The 16,471-nt window shown below is 38.6% G+C and overlaps 1 protein-coding gene across 5 annotated transcripts in view; it reads left to right on the forward strand.

Annotated features, from left to right (window-relative positions):
- Nucleotides 1-16,471, forward strand: part of NALCN (sodium leak channel, non-selective) — a 228,454-nt gene that overhangs the window by 81,913 nt on the left and 130,070 nt on the right. For all 5 annotated transcript variants that reach the window (XM_039730481.1, XM_039730485.1, XM_039730483.1 and 2 more), the window contains one exon: nucleotides 1,174-1,260. In XM_039730481.1, coding sequence (XP_039586415.1) covers nucleotides 1,174-1,260 — 87 coding nt within the window. The remainder of the gene's footprint in view (nucleotides 1-1,173; nucleotides 1,261-16,471) is intronic.

Genomic DNA, 16,471 nt, shown 5'->3' on the forward strand with positions numbered 1-16,471 from the left:
TTCATACATTACTGAGCTGTTCCCCAAACTTGTTCCTATAGAAAAGAAAATAGAGTCCAGGAGTCGAAGTCTAGGAAGGCGCCTCTGTAAAAGGATAAAAGGAGGCTCTTCTAAAGTACTTTAGCAATGTACTTCAAAGCATGGTAAAAAGAGGAGTAACTGTGCCGATCTTAGTTGGCAGCTCTTCCCAGTGCAGAGATGCTAAATAAAGACCTGGAAGAATTACAACCATATTTGGGTGACACTGTCCCCAGTCTAATGAGAACTTCTCTCAGGATGACTTTTAAGCTTCAACCACCCTCCTGTGGCTGTGTTCTTGAGGTGACTCGTTTGAGTGCTGGGTGTCAAGGAAAAGGTGGGAGTGAGATGGGAACTTTGCCACACTTCATTACATAGTATATGCAGGTGGCAATTCAGAATGCTAGAACCATTCATTTTCTTTCAAGGACATTTTCAAGGACAGTGTTAATCACATTCAGGTGTGGTGTCTCACTGTTCCTTATGTCCGGTATTCTGCATCATTTTGTGTCCTAATTTCTGAGGAAAAAACCCAACAAAACAGAATGCCTATGTCTACTCTTCCAGTGGCTATTGATAAAATGTGACCAACACTGTGGACAAGAGAGCCTTTTCCATTGTCATCATTAGAGCTTGGAAGTATTCAGCTATTTATAGGAATTTTAATCTCTTTGACATTATATATAAGGACTGTCCAGCTACTCTTGATGTGCATCAGTGCAAGAAAAATAAAGTGATCCTTGCAGTAAAATAAATTTGCCAGAAAAAAAGATGAGGTTGTCTGCTATTATCAAACGCATCATGAAGCTTATTTTTGTGGTCACAATGTATTTGTTTTTTCTTAGGATAAGCTTACCCTAGTAAGGAGATTGTTCTGAACTACCACTATCTAATGATGCTGGCCAGAGATTAACTGAATTGTTTTCTATATTAGGGCTAATAGAGACACGTTGTGTTTGAAGTTATCTGAGTAAAATTCAGACAACTGTTGGAAAAAGTATGTTACTTTTTTTCCTGTAGCAGAAAGAATCATTCCTCTGTTATTTTAATGTAGCTATCATGAAAATGCATGCTGGTCCTTAAGGGGAATGTATTAGATCTCACTTGTATTTATTGCCACACAAAACATTTCTGACAACAGTCTTCCCTTTCAAGATGTTTCATGAAGATGCTGCTGGAGGTTGGCAGCTTGTGGCTGTTGATGTGAATAAACCCCAAGGCAGAGCTCCTGCATGTCTACAGGTATGACATAGCTTTTTAATAAATCTCTGTGTGTAACCAGCATCACTCAAATGTTGCTATAAGGAAATTATGCTGAGAAATAGCTACCATAGTTTTAGTCATATATTTCTTTAATCTGTTGCTTTCTGCAGTGTAGATTTTTTTCTTGAAAATCACTCATTAACAAATAAATATGTACCACACCGAAAGGGAGAAGATTGGAAAAATCCTTCCTGATAAGATTCTGTTTTGTGTGCTTATGACAGAGAGATTTAAGATTTTGAAACATAAAATAAAATAGTTAATCGTGTATTTGTATACAAATATATTCCATTCCTAGGCTATTTACATCATAAATGCTTGTTTATTAAATGCAAAATACAATAACATATGCCAAGAAGCATGACTAATCATAATAAACACAGAAGTACCTAATTTCTCTTGCTCCCTTGTGCAAATAGGCTCACAAAAAAAGGGAGAAGAAGCATGTAGGGAGCAAGCCATACAGTGTTTGAAACTTCCAGATTTGATATTCCTACTTGGATAGAAGTTAATTTGTAAAACTCTATCCTCATTGTTTAAATAAATCCAGACTAACATAAGTAATGTTTTTATAAATCCATTTTTAGAACAGAGCACTGTACAGCAGCTCAAATTTTTATTTGCGAGTTAAATAATGTCATTTCTGGATAAAACAAACTTCAGAATAGAAAGCCAAATCTGCTGTAGCATTTTCTGGCAGTTTTGGTTATGTTTGGTTTACTGTGTAAGCTAAAATACATGTTCTTGTTGGCAGCATGTACATTGCTGAACCCTAAGCTGGCAAGCACTTTACATCCCCTCCACAAGCTGTTCATTCTCAAATATCTCTTCTTTGCCAAACCACTGCCATATATTTGACTATAGCATATGCCTTTACAGATAATTCGTATTCTCAAATTTAATTCTTGATTTTGACAGCAACAGGAACACCATTTGTGGTGTTCTCAAGTAACAGTGTCAGGTATGTGGAAAAAATGTAGCTGAACTCACAGTGAAAACTTCAGATGAAAATTAAAATACCATCTGAGTTACCTGGTCTGCCTTTGTGGCATTGCATTTTTGTCCCTTTTAGGAATCATGTGAATGCAGCAAATTGTGTTCCAGTGGACATAAACCTCATGCATTCAACTTCTTATATTTGCCACTCAACCAGCAGTTTTCCTCTTGTTCTTCATCCTTTCATGAAATGGGGGAAGCTCTGAAACAGTACTTTAGCACCCTTTTTAAGACATTAAACTGCATGAACTCCATTAGGTGCCCACTAGTCCAATAGTTCATTAAGGATATGATTTCCATGTCTTAATTTCCATTAGGAATTTTATCCTTCATAGCATTATTGTCTCTATCGAAAAATAAGCTGTATTGAATGGTGTTGTCATCATGGAGGCAGTAAACAGGATTGCTGTTCTATGTTTAGTGTGTCTAACTTTTAGAGTGCACACTCTAACTTTTAGATATCAGAAATAAGAGTTGAGCTGTAAGACTTGCTTTCTATAATTTGGAACTTCCATGCATTAGATACCTCTGCATTTGTTAATATAAGTATTCTGTGTGATGTAATACTTTTTGTGGTTTTTTAACTGCTGGTCTACATATTAGAGTTATCTAATGATTTTGAAATGTTCTGAGAAATGGATTTTTTGTTCTGCATCAGGTCATAATGTGAGAATTGCAGAAAGAAGATAGTCTTACCCTTCCTCATTGCTATACTTCCCCTTCACTGTGTGCCTGAGCTGGCACCATATTCATGCACTTGTTTGGAGAATGGAGTTAAAGTTGGCAGGAGGAGAGGAGTGAATTTGTTATTGATCAGACTCCCTGCAGCTGCATAAATGTTTTTTTCTGACACAAGAAAAGGCCCAGAACATTAGTAGGAGCAGTCTAGGAATGTGGGAACTGCTTCCTTCAGCAGCAGTGAACTATAAAGCATGACTACAATAAATTTCAGTCCAGTTTCTTTTTAAAGACATATGGAAATTACTATAAAAATAAGTTACATAATTTTTTTTTGTTTCTTATTTTGTATTGGGTCAATATCAGAGAGGTGGCTGGTTTGCTAGCCTGTGGAGCCAGCTCCTAGGAACCCCTAAAATACTGAGCACTGGTGGCTTCCAAACAGCTAGGTTCCTCTGTGCAGCTCTCAGATTTATTCTTAAGTATACTTTATTTATGTATATTTTTATATGTCTGCATGTCCCATACATTTATACACACACACTTAATGGTTCATTCTAACTATTTGCAGGACAATGATGGGCTGCAGAGGTGTGGAATATCTAGGTTGTAGGTGGTGTGGAGATGTGTTTCTCCATGGCCATGGATAGGTTCCTGCTATCTGTAGGAACAAAATGGGGTTCAGAGGTGGTGTGTGGTGGTTGTGGTATAGCAATAACAGCTGATAATACTGTGGAGAGAAATTAAATAGGTGTAACAACAATTTAAACAACAGCTCAGAAAAGTTTTAAATAGAAGCAGCAGGCCCTATCTACTGCCTGATTTTAAAGACTTGTGCTTCTGAGATTTGTGGGTTTGCAGGCTAAATTCTGGTAGAAAAATACTTGTCAAGTTAACTGGAGGAAGTATTTTAGACATTTGAGACTAAAGACCTGTCTAGTGCCAAGCACCACAGTCACAAGTTGCTGATGGCACTGGGGACATGTCTGCAATTCCTGCAGTTCATACTTATATTTTCCCTGACATGAACCAGAGATTTTGCAGGGGCTGTCCTGTGCTACCTGTTTAGTTAGACACTGTAATGTAATATATAAACTAACTTCCATTGCCTTGGTGCCCTGCAAAAGCATTAACATCCTCTTTCACGGACAGGACCAGAAGCAAAGGGCACAGCATTAAACAATGGGAGGCTTTCTCTGAACACCAAGAAGCAGTTTTTTACTTTGAGGATGACTAAGTGCTGGCAAGGTTGCCCAGGGAAGTCGTGGCTTTCTATCTTTCGAAATTCTAGTAGCTGTCCTGGGAAACTGGCTCTCAGTGTCCCTGCTTGAGTGATTTTGGTAGCATGGAGACCTGAGCCCAGTGTACATGGGTTGTATGATTCATGGGGAAGACATAGGGCAGTTGGAGGCAATATTGGAGGATTGTCTTTGGTGCATGGAATAAAACTGTTCCACACTTCACCTCAGATGGGCAGAATAAATGTGGACTGAACCTAGGATGTTGTTTCAACCTGTCTTCCTCCATTCTTGTGGGCACCCCACCAGAAGATGCTGAGAGTTAGGGAGGTGTTATGGAACCGTGAGGAATTATGATTTGGGAACAAAGCAGGACAAGACAAACTCACAGTGTAAATATATCCCCAGCAGGATGACAAAAAACATTATGTAGGGAGCCTTCTACCTCTTAAGTACAGTACCTTATAGCTATATGTACAGGCTGTGGCTGACTGCCATCACCTTTCCCTCCTCCGCTGCATTAACTAGGATGAGTAACTGCTTGCCTTTAAGCTTTACACATGAAAGTGTTGGTGAGATTGCTGACTAGAAAACAAGTATTTCTTTTTTAACAAAAGAAAATAAGAACAAACCATTTCTAAGAGAAATTGTAAATGAGAACTTGCAAATGCCACGGCTGATCTTAGCTTGTGTGTTTAAGGTGATCAGCTATGCCATGAACATTGTTCTGTTTCTCTCTGTTAGGAGTTCCTACAAGTACATACTTCCATGTGTTTGGATCTTAAGGACTGACCCTGATTTTAATTGGGAAAAAAAACCCAAACAATTTCTGATTAAAAACCAAAGATTGACTGACAAAGCTTGATGCACGTGATTTTTGGCTGTCAAATTTCCTGTATTATAAGCAAATTTGGGACAACTTATTACCTTCTTCCAGGCAACATATGCAAAGATTATCTGCAAAACAAAAGAGATAGCTATGAGAGTTGTAAGCTGACACTTATTTTGGTAGGATATTAGCTTTGAAACCTAACTCTGGCAGAATTTACATATTATTAATAAGTTTGGGAGTGAAAGAACTCAGCTAAACCCTGTGTCCTTTAATTCCTCAATTGTCTCAAGGTATATATCCTGACCTACAAAAAAAGTGCAGTATTGTCTCAGTAGGCAACTGTACAGTACATGATAAAATTAAGATAAGGAAGCATAACACTGAATGCAGCAGAGAATGGTGGGGGTTTTTGTTTAATAAAACCTTAAGCCTTTCTTAAATATGTTGATGTTGCAGAGTCGTAATGGCTACATTGGACTGCTGTGGGATATGGCCCAAGAGTTCTGCCCTATATCTGATTCTGACAGTGAATTTTTTAATTGTTTAAAGTCTATGGTGCATCCCCAGCAGACTCATCCTCTTTTCTCTTAAAAGGCATTAAAAACAATTTAAAATTTAAGTCCACAGGACCACTAATATAAGTTATGTAGCATTCCTCACTGAGAACCAAAGTCACAGACAAAACAGGTATCTTGCAAAAGACATTTTTTACAGGCTGCCAGGGAGGTCATGGAGACTCCATCTCTGGTGACATTCAAAACCCAAGGGACACATTCCTGTGTCACTGTTCTAGGTGACCCTGACTTGGCATGGGGTTGGACTGGATGATCTCCTTCTAACACTATCTATTCTGTGATTCCTTGATTTTATGAAAACATACTAGTACCTTTCTTGAGATGGCATCTGAGAATATTAGGTAACATTTTTATGGGAAAAATAATGCATAACTTTTTTTTTCTGGTGCTCATGTAAGTGCAGGACTATGTTCAGACTCTTTTCCATGCAGCAGCCTATCTCTATCACAAATGTTTCATGTTGACATTTTTTGTGACGGGGAATCTGAAGTACTTAAGGGCAGGTTCTGGTAGTCTCATTCTCTCTCCTCCCACCTTGGAACAATGCAAAACCCCACTCTCTGTTAGAGTGAGCGTAATTCAGTTGTGTAGAAAAACAGTGCCTGACCTCTGGTTGCTCTTTATTTCACATGTATCAAATGACAAGCTTCAGATCTATTTAAAATTTAAGAATCCTTCATAAATTTACATCTTTAAATGGTAGGTTAATGTATGTGAGGACACACGTAGCGTGTTTTTCTATACTGCAAGATTGGGAAGGAAAAGAGCAGAGCTGCTATTCAGGAGAAAGTAAGTAGGCCTGTGGAAAGGACCAGCAGGGACATTAGCTTAAATTCACTAAGGACAGGCTGCACTTCAGGAGGAACCAGCTGTGGCAAAAGCTGAGGCTCAGCTCTGCTGAAAAGGCCCTGTAAGTCTCAGTAGGCAGCATGCTGAACAGGAACCAGTGGCCTTCCCTGGCAACACAGGAGGTTGACAGGATCCTGAGTGATTGTGTGGAATTATCTCCTGTTGCTCAGCACTGGTAAACCTCAACCCAGATACTGTGTCTCTTTTGGGCCCCTGGTACAATATGAATACTGACAAACCAACTCAAGTTCAACAGAGGGTCTCCAGGTGTTTGAGAAGCTTACTGTTTTTCTGGTCTCTTTCAATAAAAAATGGTGAATTACAGTTTGGAAAAAAAAAGTATAGGGGCAAAATGTGTTTGGTATTCTAGTGTTATGAGATTATCTTTTTAATTCATAACGAAAAGGAGAGTGGTTCTTTCCACTTATATTTACATTGTATTTGTCCTGTCCCCTCCTTCCTCAAGTTGAATGAACTGCAATCATTTCAGCCATCTGAATTCATTACTTCTTTTATTAACATAAACTGAAGTGGATGCCAGTTTATATTAGACAAGACAGGGAACTGAGGTGTCCCAGGAGTAAACTTGCTGTCTTGTCAGAGATCAGACAGCTACAGAAGCTGAGCTGGGTAGCACCTGCAGATCTTTTGGCCCTGGTACAGTGAAAGCCAAAGGAGACGTAAACTCAAGGCAAGAACAGAAGTGAAGCCATAATGTCTGCTCAGTCTGACCCTCTAACACTGACCACTTTAATGAAAGATGTAACAAAGGCTTTACTAGCAAAAGAGATAACAAAGGATATTACTGCCATAAGAAGAATTATCAGAAGATTGTGTTTCTAAAGGAGACCAGGACAAAGGGGTCAGAGTAGAATATTTTGTACAAATGTATTGACCTATAAATACCGGTAAACTGTATTTATAGGTCAATACATTTGTACAAAATATTCTACTCTGACTGATTCCCTGTTTCCAAAGCTTTGCTTTGCTGGGATAAGCACAGTCCATGTCAGTCAACCCCCGCATTGTCCCTTCAGTTGCAGCTGCTGCTATGGTTAAGGCCTTTGAAAAAAACAAGGCAAGAAAATAGCAGAGGATGGTAACAGCTTTACCTTCCTCATCTGAAGTAGCATAAATCTAAACCCAAGCACACATTTAACAACAGCTCACTTGTGAATCCCCAGCCGGTTTCTGAGAGTTAGCCAGATACTAGAGTATCCCTCCATTTACACCATTCACCACGTTTTCACCATTTTTTCCCATACTCTCCGTACAAGTAGAAAACAATGGAAGTCTCTTTGATCTGTTTTTTCATAATACCCCATATTTACTATCTCCCTATATAAAACTGAGAATACCAAGATGGGATGGCACTGGACTATATTGTGTATGTTTTTCTGTTGCCTACTTGTTTAGTTTCTCTGCAGAGCCTTCCATTCCTCCTCCTTTTCTATTTTTACCTCACCAAAACTACCAGTTTGCTGTTACATTACACTTGGCATACTGTGCTCTCGAGTCTCCTCAGTAAAACTAATATGGTTAGTTTTCAGTACTGTTTCAGAGCAAAGTGCATCACTGAAGTGTCCAAGCTTCTGTCACCTGATGCAATTTCTAGGCTTTCTAAATGAGAACAGGACATAAAATAAAGATGGGTTTTTTAAATTGCAGCCTCAGAAATTTAGGATTTGGAATCAGTTAATCTTCTTCTGAATAAACTCATGGACTCAAATAATAAGCTCATTCAAATCAAAACTTAATTTTAACAAAGTGAAAGAGAAGATTTTTCTTCCACTGTAAGAGAGGATCCCAGTTAATTGGAAGAAATACACATATGTAATTTCTATAGGTAAGAAGGGAATAGGACAGAGTAGGCACACGTTCTGCTGTTGATTCCTAAGTTACACTAAAGATCAAATTAGTATATAAATAGATTTCCAACTTTTCTTGTTCACCAGTAATTACTTCCCATGAAAGAAAAGAAGATAAAATTCACTTGTGTGTCCTCTTCTGTTATTCCTGTAGTGAAAATCCCTAAATACTGCTTTGTTTCGTGTCTTTCTCTCATATTCAATATATTCATCATGAAACTGCTAAAATACTCAATTCCTTCTTCTCTGGCCATGTCTCCTCCACCCTCTATTTTTTTTTATGCCTTTGGATATTGCTTTTCATCTTTTAGTCTCCTTCAAGTTGCTCTAGAGTTCTGTAATTTTACAGAATTCTTCAACAAATTGAGATAATACATAGCATGAAGGACTGACCCTTTTATGATGCAAAAAGGTATGCTTAAATTTCTGACACTAATCATATGTTCAAAAGTGTTATAATAATAACAATGTCACTTTCTTGCTCAGATCATAGCTTTGTGACCTTTCTGTTTCTTTCCTAGGTGAAGCACATATTAAAAGTGAATATAGTGTCTTTTATCTGTTGATTTTACTGTCAGAGTAGGAGTGCTTGTAGAGTTTGTATGTGACCACTCCTATTCATGCTGACACATCAGGCACAGCATCCTCAATTTTCTAAATGTCATTCCATCTTCAGTTGTGCATTTCATTTTTGTCCAAACTATTAACATGAACAGGGAATTACTGTCTGGCTCATTGTTTCCCACAGGAGCCACAGTGGGAAAATGTTCATAATTTTTCTGTTCATTACAAAACTATGTATTGAGAAAGCTGAAGATATTATTGTGTTAGCAATACCAACCACAGTTTAATGGAAGATACAAGTTGAATCTTTCCAGGTCAGCTTTAAATGAGTATGCTTACTTTACAAGTCTTTGCAGACAGAAAGACAAAAAGAAAAAAGTAGTGACAAAATTATTAGCAACCTCTAAAATTAATAGGAAAAGAAAAATAAGTGACACAATGTGCCTTTAAAGGGTAAATGCATGCTCAAAGAATTTTTCAAGGCTTTTTTTCTAAAAATTAGTCCTCAGTTTTTCTTTATTTGTGAACTGAGAGCTTCCTACTGAGCTTGTAGGAGTAACTCATGGTAGGCAGGAAGTTCTAACACACTACAATATGTTAAAGTAATATCAACAACAGCAAAATAATGTGGCAACGTGGAGCCTCAGCATGAATTCATGCTAAATGGTTCCTGTTGAAATGGAAAACACAAAGATTATTTTTCAGTAAGAAAAGAAAATCAATATTTTAAATCAATGCCAGTCATAGGGAACAGTGAGAACAAGTAACAAAAGACCACAAAGCACCTTTGGGAACACTCAAAAGAAAAATACAATAAATATAAAACCATTATACCAAAATAAAAGTTTCCACAGCCTGCATTAAGATGTGTCATAATCATAAACTGTACTAATTTTTCATGTTGACACTTCCAGCCACTTCTGTAAAATTAAGGAAAACTTAGGTGATAGAGTTAAAGTTCTTCAAAAGCACTATAACAGTGCCCATTTTTCTTGCCCTCTTGTCATGGTTTAGTCTAATTTACTGTTAGCCACTGTGCTGCTGTATGCAGGAGTCCCTGGCAGATCCCACATCTGTCCATGGGTGTTAGTTCTGCTCTGCCCATGTGCAGTGTGCCCTGGGGACAGGCAGGGGGGCTCCCGGGAGGGACAAGAGGGGTATCTTGGCAAGCCCAGTGTCATTCACCTACCCAGTAGGATAGACATACTACTCACACACCACTCATCAGGCAGAATTCTGGACCTCCTTTGTAAAACCCCTTTGTAGATCAGCTGCCACAGAAGTAAAGACATGGTTAACCTCCTCATTGGTTTTACCTAATTGAGCAGTTTGGTGTGACCACCACACAGTTTTTGTGAGACAAAGGGAGCTACAGAGGCTCTGCACAGAGCCTGTAGGGTATCTCTGTCTGAATTATTGTCTGCTCAGACATGGTTCAGAGCTGCGGCGCTCCACGCACCATTGCAATGTTCTACCCCAGCTAGCAAGGCCTGACAGGGCAAAACCTGCCCTGGTCTGGGGGAGTAAGCATCATTATACAAAGACTAGTAAAACCCAGCAGGTCTAGATGTTCCATGGGAAGTGGTTGTACCTGGAAGTAGTTGGACTTGATGATGCTTATGGTTCCCTTCCAACTCAAAATATTCTATGATTCTAAGTGTCTTCCAAAGCATGTATTACAGAGGGTTTTTTGTAAACAGACCACACATAAATCAAGTTATTCTTTTCTCCATCACTCCCTGCTTTAGAGAGCTGGATATATCTATTTCCCAACTCAACACAGTCCTATTGTATTGGAGTGCCTCTCAAGTAGTTAGTTAGTATGTTTAAATACCACTGTAGCCAAATCTGACAGGGATATATTTTTCCACAATAAGGAATGTGAACAGCAAGAAACGTATTAAGTAGTTTTCTCAAGGTCTACAGGAAATTTGTACTTAGACAATAAATTGAACCCAGATCTCCAGAGTCCCTCTCCATTCCCTTAGCCATTAGAATATTTCCTCTCCCAATGCACAATATAGTATGTTGAGGAACTAAATTCTAAATAACTCAATACACTAAATAAGTAAGAGTTTCACCAAAGGACAGGCCCAGACTCATGCAACTGTTGAAACAGAACTTTTAATGATATTTCCTTTCATTTTTGGAGCAGTAATGTTTGCAAAGCCCAGAGAAGCATTAATAAAACCAAACTTACTGCAAATTTTAATTAAAATTATACAGGGCAGTACAGTAGAGAGTCTTGACTATCTTTTACTAAGAACTCCATCCTTCACAGGATATTGAGTGACAATATACTTAGCTAAGAAAGGTCAGAAGAATGCATATTAATTGAATGTGTCCTAAAGGCAGGATATATATTTCCCAATCTGATTAACTCTTTTGTGGATTCAAATTTATGCACCATGTTCCTGAGCAAAAAAACTCACCCAAGCCTTTTGAAAACAGCTAACATATAGCTAATCTCTCACCAGAGTCTTAATAAGTAAAGAATGCCTTCAATATATTGCAAAACCTTCAAGTGCATGATATTTTTTTTAGGAAGTCTACATTCATTTTAGTTTGGTTTGATAGAACTGAAATAATAATGCATGATGAGATTAGTAAGATGTTGGAGTTTATCCAGATTTTAAGATTTTGCTTTCTTTTCACTGTAATTTGGTCAGTAATTCATATTTAATAAGATTAAAGCCCATTTGGGGTGCTAGCCCCCCCCCCAAAAAAAAAAACAAAAAACCAAAACTTTAACACGTTGCTTTTCTTTTCATTCCTTTTTTTTTGATGGATATCTAGGAATGTCATAGATTACTGGAAACCCTGCAGTGCTCATAAAACTAGCAGATAAATAGTGCATTTGCCATGTCTTAAAAATTGTCCAGTCTCAGAAATAGGTATATATATAGCTCATCCTCCTCTGAACTTTTGGATACCCGATTATGCCCTCATTCCCTGGTTTGCACTCCAGCAGTAAGTCATTTAGGGACTTTCTGAAGTGGATGTTAAATTAAGGCCATTATATTTAGTATCTATTGATGGATTTATCACCTATCTACTTGTCTAGACTTTTTTTTTAAACTCATTTATCATTTTGGTCTCCAGAACTCGTTTGTAGGAAGAAGTTACTTAGAGTAATAATGCAGTATTTTAATTGATTACAGTTGCAGTTTAATGAAATTATTTTCCTGAAATTATGCAGAAATAGCACAAAACAGTGCAAAGATTATTGGTTGCAATTTTGAGATGGGTGCTCAGTTTCAATAAAACAAAGAATTGAAACAACAAAACAGTTAGGAACACAGGCTGTTGTAACATACAGTCTTTAACAAGAGGAGGGCAGGCAGGAGTGCCTAAGGACTATAAACACCAGCCATGGGACATGGTTGTTTTTTGTTTGTGCCTGTGTGTAAATATAGAACTCCCAAAGCTGAGGAAACATTAGAAAGCAAAATAGACTTTGAATATCAGTAAGGAGTGTTATAAAAATATATTTCTATATTTGGTGACAGGGCTGTCATTTTTAAGACAACTTTTAAATCCTCCTGTAGGGAACATTCTGACATTAACAAATATTAATTAACTTATTAATTATTAGATCCTTACTGTAATTTTTTCTATGGTTTTCTTTGTCTGCTATTGCATACATGCATCAAAAAGAGAAGTAATTTCTTTAAAAAGGGGATACAGAATTGCATGCATATTGCCAGTTTGCAAGGTATACAGCCTCCCTCCCAATCTCCCTCCTTCCTCTCTTTCTTGCCTGCCTTTTTCTTTGTAACTATTATACCAAACCACATACATTAACAATGAGTTAAACACAGCTCATACTTTCTTCTCCATAGTTTTCCATTTACTTGCTGAACTGTCTGTTCTTGTTCATTCCAACCAAAGTAAATTACTAGCTAGAGTTTGTAGCAATATACTTCTTGAAAGTAAACAAAAAAAGAAAGAAAACATGTTATTGTTCTCACTGATTTGCATTTGAAAAAAAAATAAAGCATGACTTACTCAGTTTGAACATGGAATATTCCTGCAGACTTAAAAGATTGGAATCACATCAAAAGGACAAGATTGACAGGTGTTTAACTATTAAGCTTATAAAAGGGTAGTGGTTTTCCTTGGCAATATTTCTTACAGAGGAGAGCCTGCTGCAGCACAAAAGTTGATCACATCAGGCCCTTGGCATCTTCTAGGGAGATTTAGGATTAAGTATTTTCAATTTATCACAGGCAGTAGGTTTTCAAAAACCTTTGTATGTCAGAGTTATATCATATAATAATTGAATTATTAGGGTTGGAAAATACCTCTTAGGTCATAGAGGTCCAACCATTAACCCAACACTGCCATGTTCACCTCTAAACCATTTCCCCCATTCCCTCAGGGTTTTTTGAACACTTTCAGGGATGATGATTCTGTGAGTCCCTTGGGCGGCCTGTTCCAATGCCCAAGAACCATTTCTGTGAATAAATTTTTCTTAAGATCCAATCTAAACCTCACCTGGTGAAAGTTGTGACCATTTCTTCTCATCTTGTCACTTGTCCTTTTGGAGAAGAGACTGGTCCCCACCTCACTACAGCCTTGTTTCAGGTAGACTAAACCCCAGCTCTCTCAGCCATTCCTCATAAGGCCCTTCCCCAGTTCTGTTGCCCTTCTCTGGACATGTTCCAGCACCTCAGTGTCTTTTTGTAGTGAGGGACCGAAAACTGAGCACAGGACTTGAGGTGCAGCCTCACCAGTGCTGAGTACAGGGGGACAATCACTGTCCTGGTCCTGCTGGCCACACTATTGCTGATACAGGCCAGGTTGTCACTGGCCTTCTTGGCTACCTGAGCTCACTTGCTGGCTCAAGTTCAACAGCTCTGGACCAGCACCCCAGATCTGTTTCTGCTGTGCAGTTTTCCAGCCACTTGTCCCCAGCCCTGTAGTGCTGTTGTGACCCAAGTGCAGGACACAGCATTTGGCCGTGTTGAACCTCCTGCCATTGGCCTTGGGCCATTGATGCATCCTGTTCAGATCCCTCTGCAGAGCCTTCCTGACCTCCAGCAGATCTACACTTCCATACTTGGTGTGCTCTGTGAGCTGACTGTAGGTTTGCTCAGTCTCCTTGTCTAGCCAGTTCATAAAGATATTTACACAGGACTGGCCCCAGAACTGAGCCCTGGGGAACTCCACTGGTGACCAGCTGCCAGCTGGATGTAACCCCCATTCACCACCACTTTCTGGGTTTGGCCATCCAGCCACAGGGATTGGCTGACACTATTAGTCAAGGTCTCTGAACTTCTTGGTTTTTGACAAGTTTAAAGTAAAACCTTTTGTGTAGCCCCTGTTTTTCAAATGGGCCCACAGAAAACCTGCTCCAGAAGAAATAAATTTTACATAAGCAATTCTTATAAATCTGGACCTTCTTTTGTACAGGTCTGTACAGACATGTTGGATTTGGATGAGATGGAGGTAATTTTCCCCACAGAAGCTCTCATAGTGATGTGTTTTGTTAGAAAGGTGTTTTGGCTGCTGCTGAGCAGTGGTTGCACAGCATAAAGGCTCTCTCCAACATTCTCCCTCTTTCCAGTAGGCTGGGGCTGGGCAAGATCTGGAGAGGGTATACAGCCAGGACTTCTGACTCTAGAGGACCAAATGGGTGTTCTATACCATAGGATATCTGCTCAGTTATAAAAGCTAAGAGAAAGCAGAGGACATTCACATATATTTGTTAGTATAAAATATGTCTTCTACAGAAACTGCTGGGCATGCTGAAGCCCTGCTTCCCAGGAAGTGTCTGGACTTTACCTGCTGATAAGAAGTAGAGAATAAATCTGTTGTTTTCCTTTGCCTTCACATGCAGATTTTGCTTGTACTTCATTAAGTTGCCTTATCTTGACCAGCAAGCTTTTTCTCCCCCCACTCTTTCCAGATGAGGAGGGGAGTGATCGAGTGGGTCAGTAGGAGCCTGGTATCCAGGCAGGGTCAATCCACCACCAGAGTTCACACATTGGGCTGTGACATTCAGCTCTTGGCCAAATTAATAAGCCAAAAATCTTCTACAATAAAAATATGCAAATTGTTTTAATACTTTTAAAGACTGCTTCAGTTAAGTGTTTTCCTTGGTTTTTTTGTTCTTTTTTTTTTTTTTTGCTTTGACCTAAACAGGTGGAGTACACCATTTTTCTAGCATTCTTTTTAGCAATGTAATTCAGTACAGATTGTACTCATAATTTGTCTTTAGAAATTTTGGGGCACATGAGCATCAGTGGATAACAGGAACTATTCAGTAATGCCACTAAAATTGAAGTTCAGCTGAGTTTCCTTTAGAAAATTTTACTTACTTCTGGGGTCAAATATGTCCAGTGTTTCAAATCCAATCAAGTTGAAAACAGGTATTTAAATTGTCATGTGGCTTTTTTGTGCGTAGCACAATTAGAGTAATCAAAGTGTTAGGAGCAGCAGCAGGAGCAGCATGACTTCTTTTGGGGCTGTAACTTGGACAACAAATTTGAGCAAAGTGGAAGACTGCAGAGTCTTAGAACAAAACTAGCAGGGTTTTGGTTTGTATGCTTCATGCAGGTTGTTTTACCCTGCAGTATTTTCCATATTTCTAATATTTCACAAAGAAAGGTTTCTTTTCACGAGGACTGCAAATAATATCCTGTACTTGCAACTCTGTAGGTTATTAGTTTGTTATTTTTAGAGTAATTTTTAGATTTTTGAAACCTTTTGAAGTAAATCACATTGTAATATCTTTTTGTTACTCTTGGGGTCTCTTAGGTGACTCTTGAGAATCAGTGTGGTCGTGACTTGTCTCATGTGTCTTTAAGCCCCAAGCAGATGCCAGTGGTAGGACTGTAGTGACAGAGCTGATGGAAAGCAATGAGCACTGCCAGAGGGCAGTGGAGGGTCTGAATCCAGTGGTGTCCTACAGACTGCAGACTGCATTGTACTACACGTGTTTACCTTCCTGTTTTAGATGTGCCAGTGTTTTTCATGTTAATCACTAAAGCCAAAGTCTACCTCCTTTTTCTTCAGAAGGCTTTAATAATATATTTCTGATATGAAGATTTAAAGAAAAAGTAATTCCTGCTTCATCAAACATGTAAACTGCATTTTCACAAGTATTTTGCATTTATTAAATCCTACTGAAATCATTAGAAGGTACCTAGAGTTTTCAGAATCATATTTTCTTACGAGTGATTTGATTCACATAAATGCAGCTGTTTTACAGAGAGTATTTGCACAATCATGTCAAAGTCTACATCCTTTATCCTTTGTGAATTTTTAAAGTAATATCTGAAAAGCCACAGCTTTACCTGCCCTATGCATTTTAACAAGCTGAAGGCTACAGTGCATTACAATAGGTTCAGATCTTCTGGCTGATTGAGGTAAGAGAAAGGTGGTACTACTGTTCAAGTGCAGTCTCAGACCTCGGAGTATGTAAACAAATCTGAGGGAGAAGAATGCATCTCTGATAATGGACATAAAGAATGCAACCACAAGGAAAGCCAACTTGGCAACTGTGCTGAAATCAGCTGTGACTGGGTAGAGTCATTCCAGAAGGGGGAGATCACCGTAACCAACTCATGGCCCACCTACCCCAGA

Source organism: Passer montanus, unplaced genomic scaffold (genome assembly GCF_014805655.1).
Source record: "Passer montanus isolate IOZ18808 unplaced genomic scaffold, ASM1480565v1 scaffold72, whole genome shotgun sequence".
Lineage (NCBI taxonomy): Eukaryota > Metazoa > Chordata > Aves > Passeriformes > Passeridae > Passer > Passer montanus.